We start from the raw sequence: 12,275 nt of genomic DNA, 5'->3' as shown, positions 1-12,275 counted from the left end.
GATATTTCTATCTCCAGCTCTCTCTCCCTTCCTCTCTCTGAAATCAATAAAGATATATTTAAAATATATATATATCTTTATTTATATCTTTATTGATTTCAGAGAGAGGAAAGGACAGGGAGAGAGAGAGAGAGAAACATCAGTGATGAGAGAGTCATTGATCGGCTGCCTCCTGCACGCCCGCCACTGGGGATCGAGCCTGCAACCCGGGCATGTGCCCTGACCGGGAATTGAACCACCATCTCCTGCATCTTAGGTTGATGCTCAACCACTTAGCCACGCTGGCCAGGCACATTGATTAAAATTTTACTGTGAATCCTACTCTCCCAGACTTCTCTTCTTCTTGAATTTGACTTATACAATGGATTATCAATTTTTCAGCAATAAAAATACGTGAAGCTCTTTCACACATCTTGATAAGGAAGTTTGATTACTTTGGTCACATTAAAGCACATAACAGCCTTGTCAATTGCTAGCTCTGTTGGCTACTTTTATGAGTTGATGACCCCAAATGTCCAGGGCTGAGTAAGCCCAGGGAAGCAGGACTTGAACCCAGGTGGATTTCTAGGCTCTCCTCCTTCATCCTTCTTATGCAGACTAGCAAGCTCTATTGCATGGGACTTCCTTTCTCTTTTTACATTTATATTACATATAAAATGATAGTGTGTAAGTTATAATAGTGGTTTTGGCTTGTGAGTGTGACACATTTAAAAGTACTCTTTGGAGGAGTAGAAACATTTTATAGTGTACAGTTAAAGCTAACTTCCTGTGTCTTGCACACAGGAAGAGACCAATTGTCACCAAAGTATTTGCTGTGTGGAGTAGCCCACTGGGAAGTTTGGTTTTCTCACAGAGTATTGCGTGCCACAGATTTGCATAAATCCCAGTGGATTGGTTAACCGGCCCTGTGCCCACAGATTGGACTCCAAATGCAGGACTGTTGCGGGTTAAATAGCTGGAAGAATGTTTGCCTGGAGAAGTAAGTGCTGACGTCGCTCCTTTCCTTTCAGCGGCTGAGTTCGGGGAGCCCACTTCTGAGCAGATGGGCACAGTTGCTGCGAACACTGTTGCTCAGGCTGCAGCCCCAGTGTCTTGGAAGCAGCAGGAGCCCACAGAGCTACCACAGGAGAAGCACTATAAGAATCCATGTGCGATGTTTGCTGCTGGAGAGAGCAAAACGCCAACAGTGGAGGGCAGCCTTGATTCACCCAGCAAAACTATGTCAATTAAAGAAAGGTAATCAGATTTAACAATTGCAAAGTAATTCTATTAGGGAGGAATTACAACTTGTTTTTAAGGAAAGATCTGAGTAATGGGCAAAAAGATGAAATCGCAAATCCAGCTACATAAATGAGATATGCTGTTATACTAGAATTCTTTGGGGAAGTCGAGGTATTTGAGAGCAAACTCTAGCTACTCCCTGCCTGCTTGGGTAAGTCTGGATGAAGGCCAGTTCCAGGCTCATATGAGGAAGCCACAGAAACAGACATTTGCTTGCTTTATTTTTTTGCAGTTTTGTTTTCTTTTTAATGTTAAATTTTTTGACTATCCACTGATGGAAACAGAGTGCTTGGCCCTTTACCTTTTATATCATCCACATGGCATCAAATGAAATATACTCAGTATTTGTGGCTGTTTGTTTATCTGCAATATGTAGAGGGAGTGAAGATAAATTCATTTAGAATATATATATTGTATTCAATATATATACTGAAAAGAGAGGAAGAGATAGAGAGAGAAACATCAATGTGAGCGAAATATCGATCGGTTGCCTCCCGTACATGCCCTGACTGGGGATCGAACCCATCACATTTTGGTATACAGGATGATGCTCGATCAACTCATCCACACCAGCCAGGGCCATTTAGAATAAAAATCTTTGGGACTAAAATCTAAATTTTGTTTATTTTATAAAAATAAATTAGATTACTTTTCTGAACTGCATTTAGAAATTTTGTATCAGGTAAAAACTATGAAAGATTACATTTGAGTATCAATACCATAGTGTCATTTAATTCAAAAGAATGATGGAGGATTGAGAGGATATATTTAAACTGGACAGATACAAAGAATGGGAACTAAATATTTCAGGTTGTATGTTCCTTGTTAACCTTCAGCCACCCTTGAATTAACGTGTAACAGTGATAGGAACACTGTAGGAAGAAAGGTCTCGTCAGTTTCCCGGTGTTATGAGCAGACCTGTTTCTACCATCAGTTCCTTATGGTTCTGCCTACTTGGACTCTTCCTTAGCACCTACCACCACTTAGAAGTTTTCTTGCTCTGTCAGACTCTGGCCACTCCTATTTTTCTAGCTACATTTCAATTACCTAAGACAATAGAAATATCAAATCACAATGAAAATTCTTCACTCTGTTTTTCCCTCGGAGCTTTTGAATAGTGTTCTTAAAATATTAACTAGATGGAACCATTTTCAACTAATGAATTGTTAAGGTTGTTAAATCGTATTTACTTTCTCCTTTATTATTTAAAATTCACGATAAATTAGATCTACTAGTCTGAGAAGGCACTGGTGAAGGGCTGAAGAGATAAACTAAGTGAGAGGACTGATGTCCTCAATATGGGAAACTATTTGGCCTGTTCCAGCCTGAATCCTCCTCTGTGAAACCAGGCTCAAAAATGTTGGGTCCCAGAGATAAAACTATTGATGACTGCTTAGGTGAGAAGGAAGAGATTTCATTTAAGGGCATTAATAATAAATATCACTGATACACAGTTCTGATATTCTATAGATCAGAAAATATTTCTGTGGTAAAATTCTAGTGGAAAATACTAAGATTCTCCTCCTCTCAAAGGCTCTTAAGGGGATGTCCCCGTCTTTGGGAACATAACCTATCTGTTGGACTTAGGACTTTTGATGAAGTTTTGTGTCTATCTGTGGTGCAACAATTATTGATTTCTTTGCTGTTTTTATAAATTTCAGTGTATCTGTATCTTTCTGAAAGCAGTTTTAATCCTACTGTGAAATTCTCATTTTAGAAAATGTGAGATGCTATAAAGGTACAGCTTCTTAATGTAGGCTTTGTGGACGATTGAGGAATTGAAGGATGGCTCCAAGGTTTCTGGGAACTGCTGGCAAGTGTTCAAAGTCGGCTGTGAGTGCAACATGCACCTTCTGGCAAGTGGGAGACAGAACCTCTCTTAGTCTCCAAGAGTGACCCCAAACTTTTCTGAACCATCATAGTAAGGATTGCTTGTTAAATTTTCAGCTATTCAGTTTCATTGTTAAAAATATACAGGCGCCCTTCAGATTTATTGTGGGTTTGGTTCCAGACCACTGCAGTAAAGCAAGTATCACAATAAAGCGAGTCATAATTTTTTCACTGGTGGAGGGTCTTGCCTTCAATTTGTAAAAAAAATGCAACATCTGTGAAGCTCAATAAAGCAAAGCACACAAAAAACGAGGTGTGCCTGTATGTTTGAAAAAGGATGAGGGGCACTTTATATAGCAGCCATGTTTATAATAAATTATGCTAGTACAAAATATGTTGCCAGTGATCTTCTTCCCCTGATCTTGATGGTACTTTTATTTGTACTTTACAATCCATCGATTTTTCCTAAATTGGATTTATAATCCCTCCCTTCTGTTAAAATGAGCTAATGAAGCTTGGCCTATTTAAAATAAGAATGCCATTCATGTACAGTGGTACCTTGGTTTTCAAATGTATTCTGTTCCGGAAGACTGTTTGAGTTCTGAAACATTTGAAAGCCGAGGGATCAACAGCCGACAGGTGGGCCTCAGGATCTTGCACTCAGCGGAAGCCACGTGGCATATTCCACTTCGAGGCATGTTCGAAAACCGAAGTGTAATTCCAGGTTTACGGCGTTCGTAAACTGAAATGTTCGTCAATGGAGACTTTCAAAAACTGAGGTACCACTGTATTTATTTGAGGTGGCATATAAAGTAGAACTTTTAAATCTTATTCTGACTTCCTCTGGCGGCCTCATTTCGCCAAGGGAGCAGTTTAGTTCCAGTGTCCATGAGGGTCACGTGTGACCAGAACTGACAGCAGGCCTGGACTCCAACTCTTCTACCTCAGTCCAATCTTCTTTTAGAATATGATTGATGCTCAAGAAGAAACATAGATAATTTTTTTTTTTCTTTTCTGACATATAGAATGTCAATTTAGAACCCTGACAAGTTCGATCTTAAATACAATCTGCTTTTTTCACTGGATTAATAAAATCACTGTTTCATAACTGTCCAAATGATTGGAGTTTAAATTGTCCCTGTTTGGGAACTTCTTTGAAAAGCATTGCAAATCACATCATTTTTATGTTATTTACGGATAAAAACAGTTGATACCTCTTTAAAAGTACACTTGGCTTTTAGAATTATATTTCCGCAATTACTGAAACAACTGAATCTGAGTTTTTATATTTGGGGAGAAGATTACTAAAAAAGGCAAAGGAGCCATCCCTTCACTTTGGGAAACTGGTGGGATGTGAGGACTTAGTTGAAGAACTCACCCCATGCCTCTTGCCAGCCTGCAGAATCCTGACTTACAGGACCAGCTGGGGTCCCCATGTGTTCCCTGCATGCCCCTCCACCCACCCTTCTGCCCTCTACCCAGCACAGGCTGTACTCAATGCTTCCCCAATAGACTTCAGGTTCCTGTCTTGTAGCTGGGAGATTTCAGCCACTAGAGGGCCCCAGATTTATGTAAGAATTAAGGTTGGAGGTGTCATTCCCCTTTGATCCTCCTTTTCTGATCTCTGGTTTGTCCTCATTTAAAAGGCATGTTACACTCCTCCAGCCTGCAGATTAGCCAAGGCCATTGTAAATACTAACCAGTGCCATTCAGCCCTGTTTGAAATCTATGCGGGTCCAGTGATTCTCTGAAATGCAAGGACATTTTTAAAGAGGGAAGAAAACATGTTGAAGATTAAGGGCACATGGTTTGCCTCTCCCATATTTGACCCAGCCCTGACTTCTGTGAGCCTGCAGAACTTGTTCTAATCAGGCAGGGCTGTCAGGTCAGTGCCCCTGAAACAGCCACTCAGGCCAGTATTCTCGGTTGAAAAAGTGTGGGCTGTGGCAAGCACATGTCCTGGTGGCCCCAGCCAAGCCTTGGGGTTAATAGGCTAGTGCAGTGCCACTCACTGGGTTCTTAGCCTCAGACTAAGCAGATACCCAGGCTCTCAACATCACAGCCCTGCAAATAGCACTTGGGCTTGGCAGATGGTAAAAGTGCTGACAGTTGTTTGAATTGCATAGGCTGTAATTTATGTCACGTGTAAGACCAGACGTTTAGCTCCTCAGCGCTCTCCAGCTCTCCAGTACATGGTGGTCTGTGGTGAGTCAGGAGGGTCGTGAGACTGCAGGAGGCAAGAACACATTTGGAAAGGTCTTATGGAACAACAAGTAGAAAATCTAAAAAGACAGGGCTAATACATTAAAGTTTCACTGTATGTTATTTTTAAGTTACCCATCATTTGCACTCCATAGGCTAGGGCTGGGTCCAAGTACCATGTGGGCTCAATTGAACCACAGTTTCTTCCATATTATTTTGGTTACTCTGTAGTCTTTGGAAGTCCCTGATGATGGTCCTGCCAGCACATCCTAAAGCAAAATTTCAGGTTCTTGGAATGGAGGAATCCTTGAAGGCCAACCCAGGATGAGGGGGTGGGGAGAACATTATAAGAAAGCCAGAGTACTATGTTGCTCCTGAAACCTTAGGGCAAACATATGTCTAGTCAGCTCATGCACTAATGTTGCGAAGCAAGCCTGGCTAGAGACAGCACATGCCTGGGTTGGAGCCACATCTCCCTGTCCCACTGACAAACAGCGTGGCTCCTGTCAACTAAATCCTGGGCCTGCATGCCTTGTTCCTCATCTGTCAGATTGGGTATAACAATATTTAGTTTCTTAGAGGTTGCTGTGCAGATCAGCAGAGTGTAAGGTAGACTATAAAGTGATTAAAGAGTCCACAATTTGTTTTTGTAAGTCCGTTTTTTTAACCCTCAAATCAGCCACCAAATGATGGTCAAACATCATTGATTATAGAATTTAAGGCTTAATCGATTATTGAGCCAAATGGAGGCTCTCTTAGTAAGATTCTGGCTTCAATTTCCAATGTATGTGTATTTCCCCCCATAGCCAAGCAATTCTGACACCAACTGGGTATCCTACAATTCAACTCGATTTTGACACTATCTACCTGGAGTTAGCATCAGATCCCACAGGTTAAAACTCAGTCCTACAAGACCACCTCCCACCCCTACTTCAGATGCCAGTTGCAAGTCCAGGTTGTTACTTGTACTTTTTACTTACTGGCTATAAATCAGAGGTTCCCATGACCCCCTCCTTGGGTTTGATTAATTTGCTAGAGCAGCTCATAGAACTCAGAGAAACATTCGCTTACTAGATCACTGGTTTATTATAAAAGCACATAACTCAGGAACAGCCAGATGGAAGAGATGTGTAGGGCAAGGTATGTGGGAAGGGGCATAGAGCTTCCCCATCCTCTCCAAGCACACCATTCTCCTCAAATCTCCATGTTCCACCAACTCAAGAGCTCTCTGAACCCTGGCCTTTTGGGTTCTAATGAAGGCTTCATTACATAAGTTCAGTTGCAAATAACCAATGATTTAATCAGTCTTCAGCCTCTCTCCCCTCTTGAGAAGTCAGGGGGTAGAGCTGAAAGTTTCAACCTTCTAATCACATGGTTGGTTTTCCTGGCACCAGCCCCCATCCTTAGGTGCTTCCCAAAAGTCACGTCATTAATAATAAAAGATACTTCATGGCTCTCATCACTTAGGAAATTCCAGGAGTTTGAGGAGTTCTATGCCAGAAACAGGTACAAAGACAAAATATGTATTTCTTGTTATAAATCACAATATCACAGATAGTTAAGGTGGCATTATATCAGTTTTATAGAATGGTCATTTGAGGTCTTATCTACTGTCATGTAGCAAAAAGGAAGACAAAGGAAGGGAAAGGAAGAGATTGGGGAAAGGATTGTCCAGGATCTGAAGCTCCCGCCCTCTTTAGGGGATTCTTTTCTTCATGGCCTACTTTCCATTATTTGACTGAACAAATGGACAAGTATAAGGTGTGATTCTGTATGAATTTGTAAATGCAAATGGATTCTTAAGTACGGCAAAATTTTGTTTGTTTAACAAAAGTTTTATCATGGAGTATCATATATTTCATCCCATCCCCAATTCAAATATTTAATGGAATCAGTAAACTCAATTGAAGGGTCCCTTGAGACCATCCAGTCCAGTTCCCAAAATGACCAATAAGGAAAGGAGAAGGGACTACTTAACCAGAGTTAATGGCCAGACTAGACCTGGTGTGCTATTTGTGGACATGTGTTAAGATGTTTGAAAGGCACAGCCCAGCAGCCTGGGCAGAGAGGTCAATGGAGTCTAATCATTTTTCCCTCAATTTTTAAGGTGTTTGAATATCAGCTCAGATGAGCTTAATGATGACCACTTTTTTGCCTTTTATCTTTCCCATGTTTGTTCAACTTAAATGCTTAAGTATTCTTCATTCATTATAGCAGAGTTAGCTGAAACAGCCTCATGTTCATGAAAATAACCTTTCACAGGTTATAACATCCAAGCAGCTTTATATCAAGTCATGCTATAGTTGAACTAAAGTAGGTTAGGTAAAAATCTCAATTAATTAGATTCTTTTTTTGTGTATACCTTTCCCCTGAGAAAAGTTCAAGTAATTTTTAAAGTGGGTTTGTAGAGAAGTTTCTGTATTAAGAAGATAGATTGGAAAGACCAAGTTTATTTGGAGGAAAAAAACACGGCTTAGAATTCAGGAAGAGAAACAGTCTTAAACATCATCTTTCCCCTGTAATTTAAAGATATGATATTAAGAGATTATCAGTGTTTTATAGCTTTAAGTTTTTAAACCTATTTCTGCTGTATTTTCTGCAAGTAAGTTACTATCTAGCATTAGTCATTAAATGTTGTTTTATCAAGCGGCCAGAAGGGGTCACTAGCAGTCACTTTTCTCTGGAGATCCTGCTCAGCCCAAGGACTAGGAAAGACCACAGCTATTAGTGGAATGATGATGCAGTTTTTATCTGGCAAGTCAGATTTCAGCTCTGCATTTCAATCAATTTTAAAATCTTTGGGGCCATCTTAGAAAGGTAGCTCTTATATTATTTTTCTAGACATACTTAGAATAAATGAAATTCAGAAAGATTAAAATTAGGTAACTGTGGTCATTTAGTGGCCAAAGACTTGTAACTTACCTACATTATGGCTTTATTTACAAGTAAGAGTTTGGTGCTGAACTCTTCAGTTGATATGTTTTCCCCTTAGATTAGCGCTGCTGAAGAAGAGTGGGGAGGAAGATTGGAAAAATAGACTTACCAGAAAGCAGGAGTACAGCAAAGCAACTGTTATGAGCAGCCTGCACACACAAGAAGTGGAACAGTCACTCAAGAAGAAGGTAAAGTTTTCCATGTTAGAGAAAGTGCTCTAACTGACGTCACACTCAGAAGTGTATCAAACAGGCATGCATGACTTCACTAATCACTGCTCTGAGAGGTGCTAGCACTTCTTTGCTCTTTGAGTTCACACTTAAAGTCTGTCTCACAGCAGCTTCAGATGATCGAAAGGTAACGTCTTGAGATGTCATGGAACTGGTAACAGCACCACCTGCATGATATATCAGCAAACAAGTTCCTAGATTCTAAAGTGTGTACTTTTACTTTGGTTTAAAACCTTCTTAAATGAAGTCTGACTTTGCAATGTTATTAAAGTCTTTATAATGAAAAACTTTAATAGGCCACTAACACTTTATACGTTGTCTATAAAGTGTGGACTTAAATGTCCTATACTGAGATTTAAAACCTGAGTATACAAAATAAGGACATAATTTTTGTGGTCAGTGAGACCTTATTTAATAATTGTAAGCATATTTCACATTGAGCAGTTGGCTTTTTTTTCAGAATATACAGGAAAATATGTTACAAGCTTAAATAAAATTAAGTAACACATTGTTATCATTACCAGCAAGGATTTCATATATAAAAGTATTGATGAGTTGTTAAATTACTAATGTAATTATGACCAGCTTTTGGCCAGTTAGTGCACACTTGCAAAACAAATGGTGACTTTCCTGCTGCTTAACCTGGTGATTGCAAATGCACCTGCTAGCTGGAGGCAAGGGGAACACCTGGGACAGACACATCCACAGGCCAACTTCTAGCATCAAGTCTTCAAACAGAAAAGAAAAAAACTTTCTACCAGATGATCATCTTCTAGTTCTAAAACAACTTAAGCATCTGTAAAAGAAAGAACTTATCAATGTGACCTTTATGTAGTAAGAAACTTACACAAAAAGTGTGCACATAGAATTGTGAGGCAGGAGTTCTGACATTATTTTATGTAGTATTTCTATGTCTTTATAGGTTAAATTGGAACAGCAGTCTGAATTATCTCTTTTGAAACACACTTGATATTAATGATAATGACTGAAAACATTTAATTCTCAGTCATTAGTAAATTTCTCAAATATAATCACGTGATTTTTGGATTGCATAGTTTTGAAGTTTGGATTTTAAGAAAGAGATCCTGAAGTGAAGAAAATTAGGTCCTTCAACTAGGTCCTATTGCCCACAAGCTTTATTTTAAAAAGTCTTTAAATCGCTGGTTCAAAAATAACTTTATATATATAACTTTATATATATAACTTTATATAATAACTTAACACTTATATCTTGTTGGTCATTTTGGAAGATGCAAAGAAGCCTTAGAAGATGGCAGTCCCATATGGCCAGGTGAAAATTCAAATAAAGCTACAAAACACAAAGCTGGATAGATTCTTCACAAATAGTGGAATGAGATAAGTTATCTACCTGCTTAGAAGACGGGTCTTTGAGGCTCTGAAAACCAGAGATTATGAGCAGAGGATGTGATCTGAACTACCTGAACACTTGGCTAAGGGTTTTAGAAGTCAAAAGATGGGAGAAGGTGACTACAGTTGCCCGGGCGGGGAGGGGGTGTGTGGAAAGCGCAGTCAACTGAAGCACTGGGGCTCTGAGCGTGACTGGGCTTGAGTGTGAAATGCTCTGGGCTAATGAAAGCTGCACATTCTGCAGCAATAGTGAGCTCCTTCCTCCACTTCTCCTCAGTGACCTAGTTCACTTTGGCCTAAGACAATCAGCTCTTTGAAGTTAAAATAAGCCAATCTATTTTAGGCTTGCATAGCAGACACTGGGATATCTCAAGTTCTGTAGAGGTCAAGTGGGTTTCACATGGCCTCTGATAAGCCCTTGGCTTGATTTCTCCCCAAGGGCTAGCAGTATATTCCTGTCACACCTTCCCTGTGTTCAGATGTGAGGTGCCTTAAACCTGATCTGTCTTAAGACAGTCCTCAAACAGCTGAAGAGTGCTTGAGAAACACCACTGCTTACTGGGTGTCTGAATGCTGCCCTGGAGAGCAAGGACAGTAACGACATGTGGTGCATGCAGGTGGGACCTCGCTGCATGGGCTAGATCTAGCCTTACTGGTGGAAAGCTGCTCAGGGGAGCGAACACCAGGACCTTTGTCTTTTCCACCAAGGTGGAAAGGGGCTCGTTTTACAGCCAGGTCATCGCTTCCTGCACAATTTCTGAATTCATCAAACAGCACATAGTCATGGTTACTGCACATTTTACAGTTTGTCCCCTCAAGCTTTTGTGTGCAGTAAGCCTACTCCCATGAGTGGCCGGTGGGAACACAGAGGAAGCAGGAAGTAGAGACGGGACTCTGTAAATCATTTCCACTGCCCCTGTGAAAATCCTTGCTGTCCAACAAAAATAGTAATTTTATGTTGTCTAGTAACCACATCAAAAATGTAAACATTGCCTTAAAAATCTATAACTGTTTTGTTTCTGTCAATGTGTTTGTTCCAAAACAAAACAAATCTGTGGTGCAGTAACCAGCATCTCATTTGGGGGCCTATAGGGTAAGAAAATATTCTTTTGGCCCATGGATAGATTTGGGGAACTAAATTTTCCTTTTCTTACTAGAAGATCAGTAATTTCTCAGAGAATATATAACTTAACAGCAGTTCCTTGCTTTCCAAATCTGTTCCCCAAAATCAGGATTGATAAACTGGAACACTAATCATTTACTGAGCTGACTCTGTTGTTTCCTATGACTAAGAGTTCCAGTTCCTTCTCTCTCCTCCTTATCTCTCTCCCTTGGCACCTTTCTTTCTCCTGTTCTTGGCTTAGTCTAGGGCAGTGCTAACCTGATTTAAATGTTTTTCCTTTTGTATCACATATAATTAGTTCTAAAGACTGTAAAGCCATTTGGTTTGTCGATCCGGCCTGGTCCATGGCATGTGGAATGTGTGCACTCGAGCACGACCTATGGAAGTTTCCAGCAGAGTAACTCATTCTATCAAAGGAGTGAATGCAATGAAACAAAGTGACATTTTAAAGAAGTGATTTGGTAGAAGTCTCTTTGTACAACTACATCGCAGTTACTTATTTTCACCAAATTATTTGAAATTCCAACCCCGTGTTGGTATATTGGACATTAAGGCACAGATAGTGAATCCCATGCCCCTTTGTTAAGGTAATCACTGGGGATATCATACTTTTCTAGGAAATAAAAACCCTGTATAGAGTTTGCCATTACAAACAGTCTTGTGTCTTCTGGGTCACAAATTAGGAGTTGATATTTGCTGTCCTTCAGTAAGATCAGGTCAGTGAATCAAGCTAAGACCTATGATGTCCCCGGAACAAGTCTGAAAATTCAGGGAAGGTAAATCTGCTACATGCATGTTTTCATTCCCTGCTGTCACTGAAATTCCAAATCACAATTTAAGAGTGAAGTCAATTTAAAGGGCAAGGAGAGGAGGAAAAAAGAGGCCCACATTAAAGTTTAGCATTGCTGATGGGGTGAGCTCACCTGAAGTCTGTGCCGCCTGCCTGTGTGAGCACATGCATGCCTCTGACTGAACCCAGGCACAAAGTCCTGGACTATGACTGCCACACCTTAACTCTTGACCCAGCTCTCCCGACACTGCAATGTTACCTGTTTGTTTTAACCTGTAGGAAGAAGGAGGATTTACAGATGATAGTACCATTTCTAATCTGCTTTGGGTAAGCCTGACTCTAACACAGGTGTCTCTAGAACACAGCCAGTTACGCCCTCCAGCTGTAATTTTCATAGGCACGGTTCCCTTTGTGCCCACCCTGTTTGGTTTCTTAGCCGGAGGCAAGATGTCACCTTTATCTTGAGTGGGGAGGTATCTTATGTCCTTAATTTTTTTAATCATGTAATGAAAAAACT

The 12,275-nt window shown here is 40.3% G+C and overlaps 1 protein-coding gene across 11 annotated transcripts in view; it reads left to right on the top strand.

The window, feature by feature from the left end:
* The window catches only part of SVIL (supervillin), a 239,753-nt gene that overhangs the window by 182,360 nt on the left and 45,118 nt on the right, over positions 1 to 12,275 (top strand). For 8 of the 11 annotated variants that reach the window (XM_081141603.1, XM_081141601.1, XM_081141602.1 and 5 more), the window contains 3 exons: positions 1,011 to 1,236; positions 8,306 to 8,435; positions 12,038 to 12,085. In XM_081141603.1, coding sequence (XP_080997729.1) covers positions 1,011 to 1,236; positions 8,306 to 8,435; positions 12,038 to 12,085 — 404 coding nt within the window. The remainder of the gene's footprint in view (positions 1 to 1,010; positions 1,237 to 8,305; positions 8,436 to 12,037; positions 12,086 to 12,275) is intronic. The other 3 variants (XM_081141599.1, XM_081141607.1, XM_081141598.1) reach the window with 1 other exon arrangement.

Source organism: Miniopterus schreibersii (assembly GCF_964146895.1).
Source record: "Miniopterus schreibersii genome assembly, chromosome: 1".
NCBI classification, from domain to species: domain Eukaryota; kingdom Metazoa; phylum Chordata; class Mammalia; order Chiroptera; family Miniopteridae; genus Miniopterus; species Miniopterus schreibersii.
Note: the sequence above shows the minus strand (reverse complement) of the source record. Positions and strands in the feature narration are given on the sequence as shown.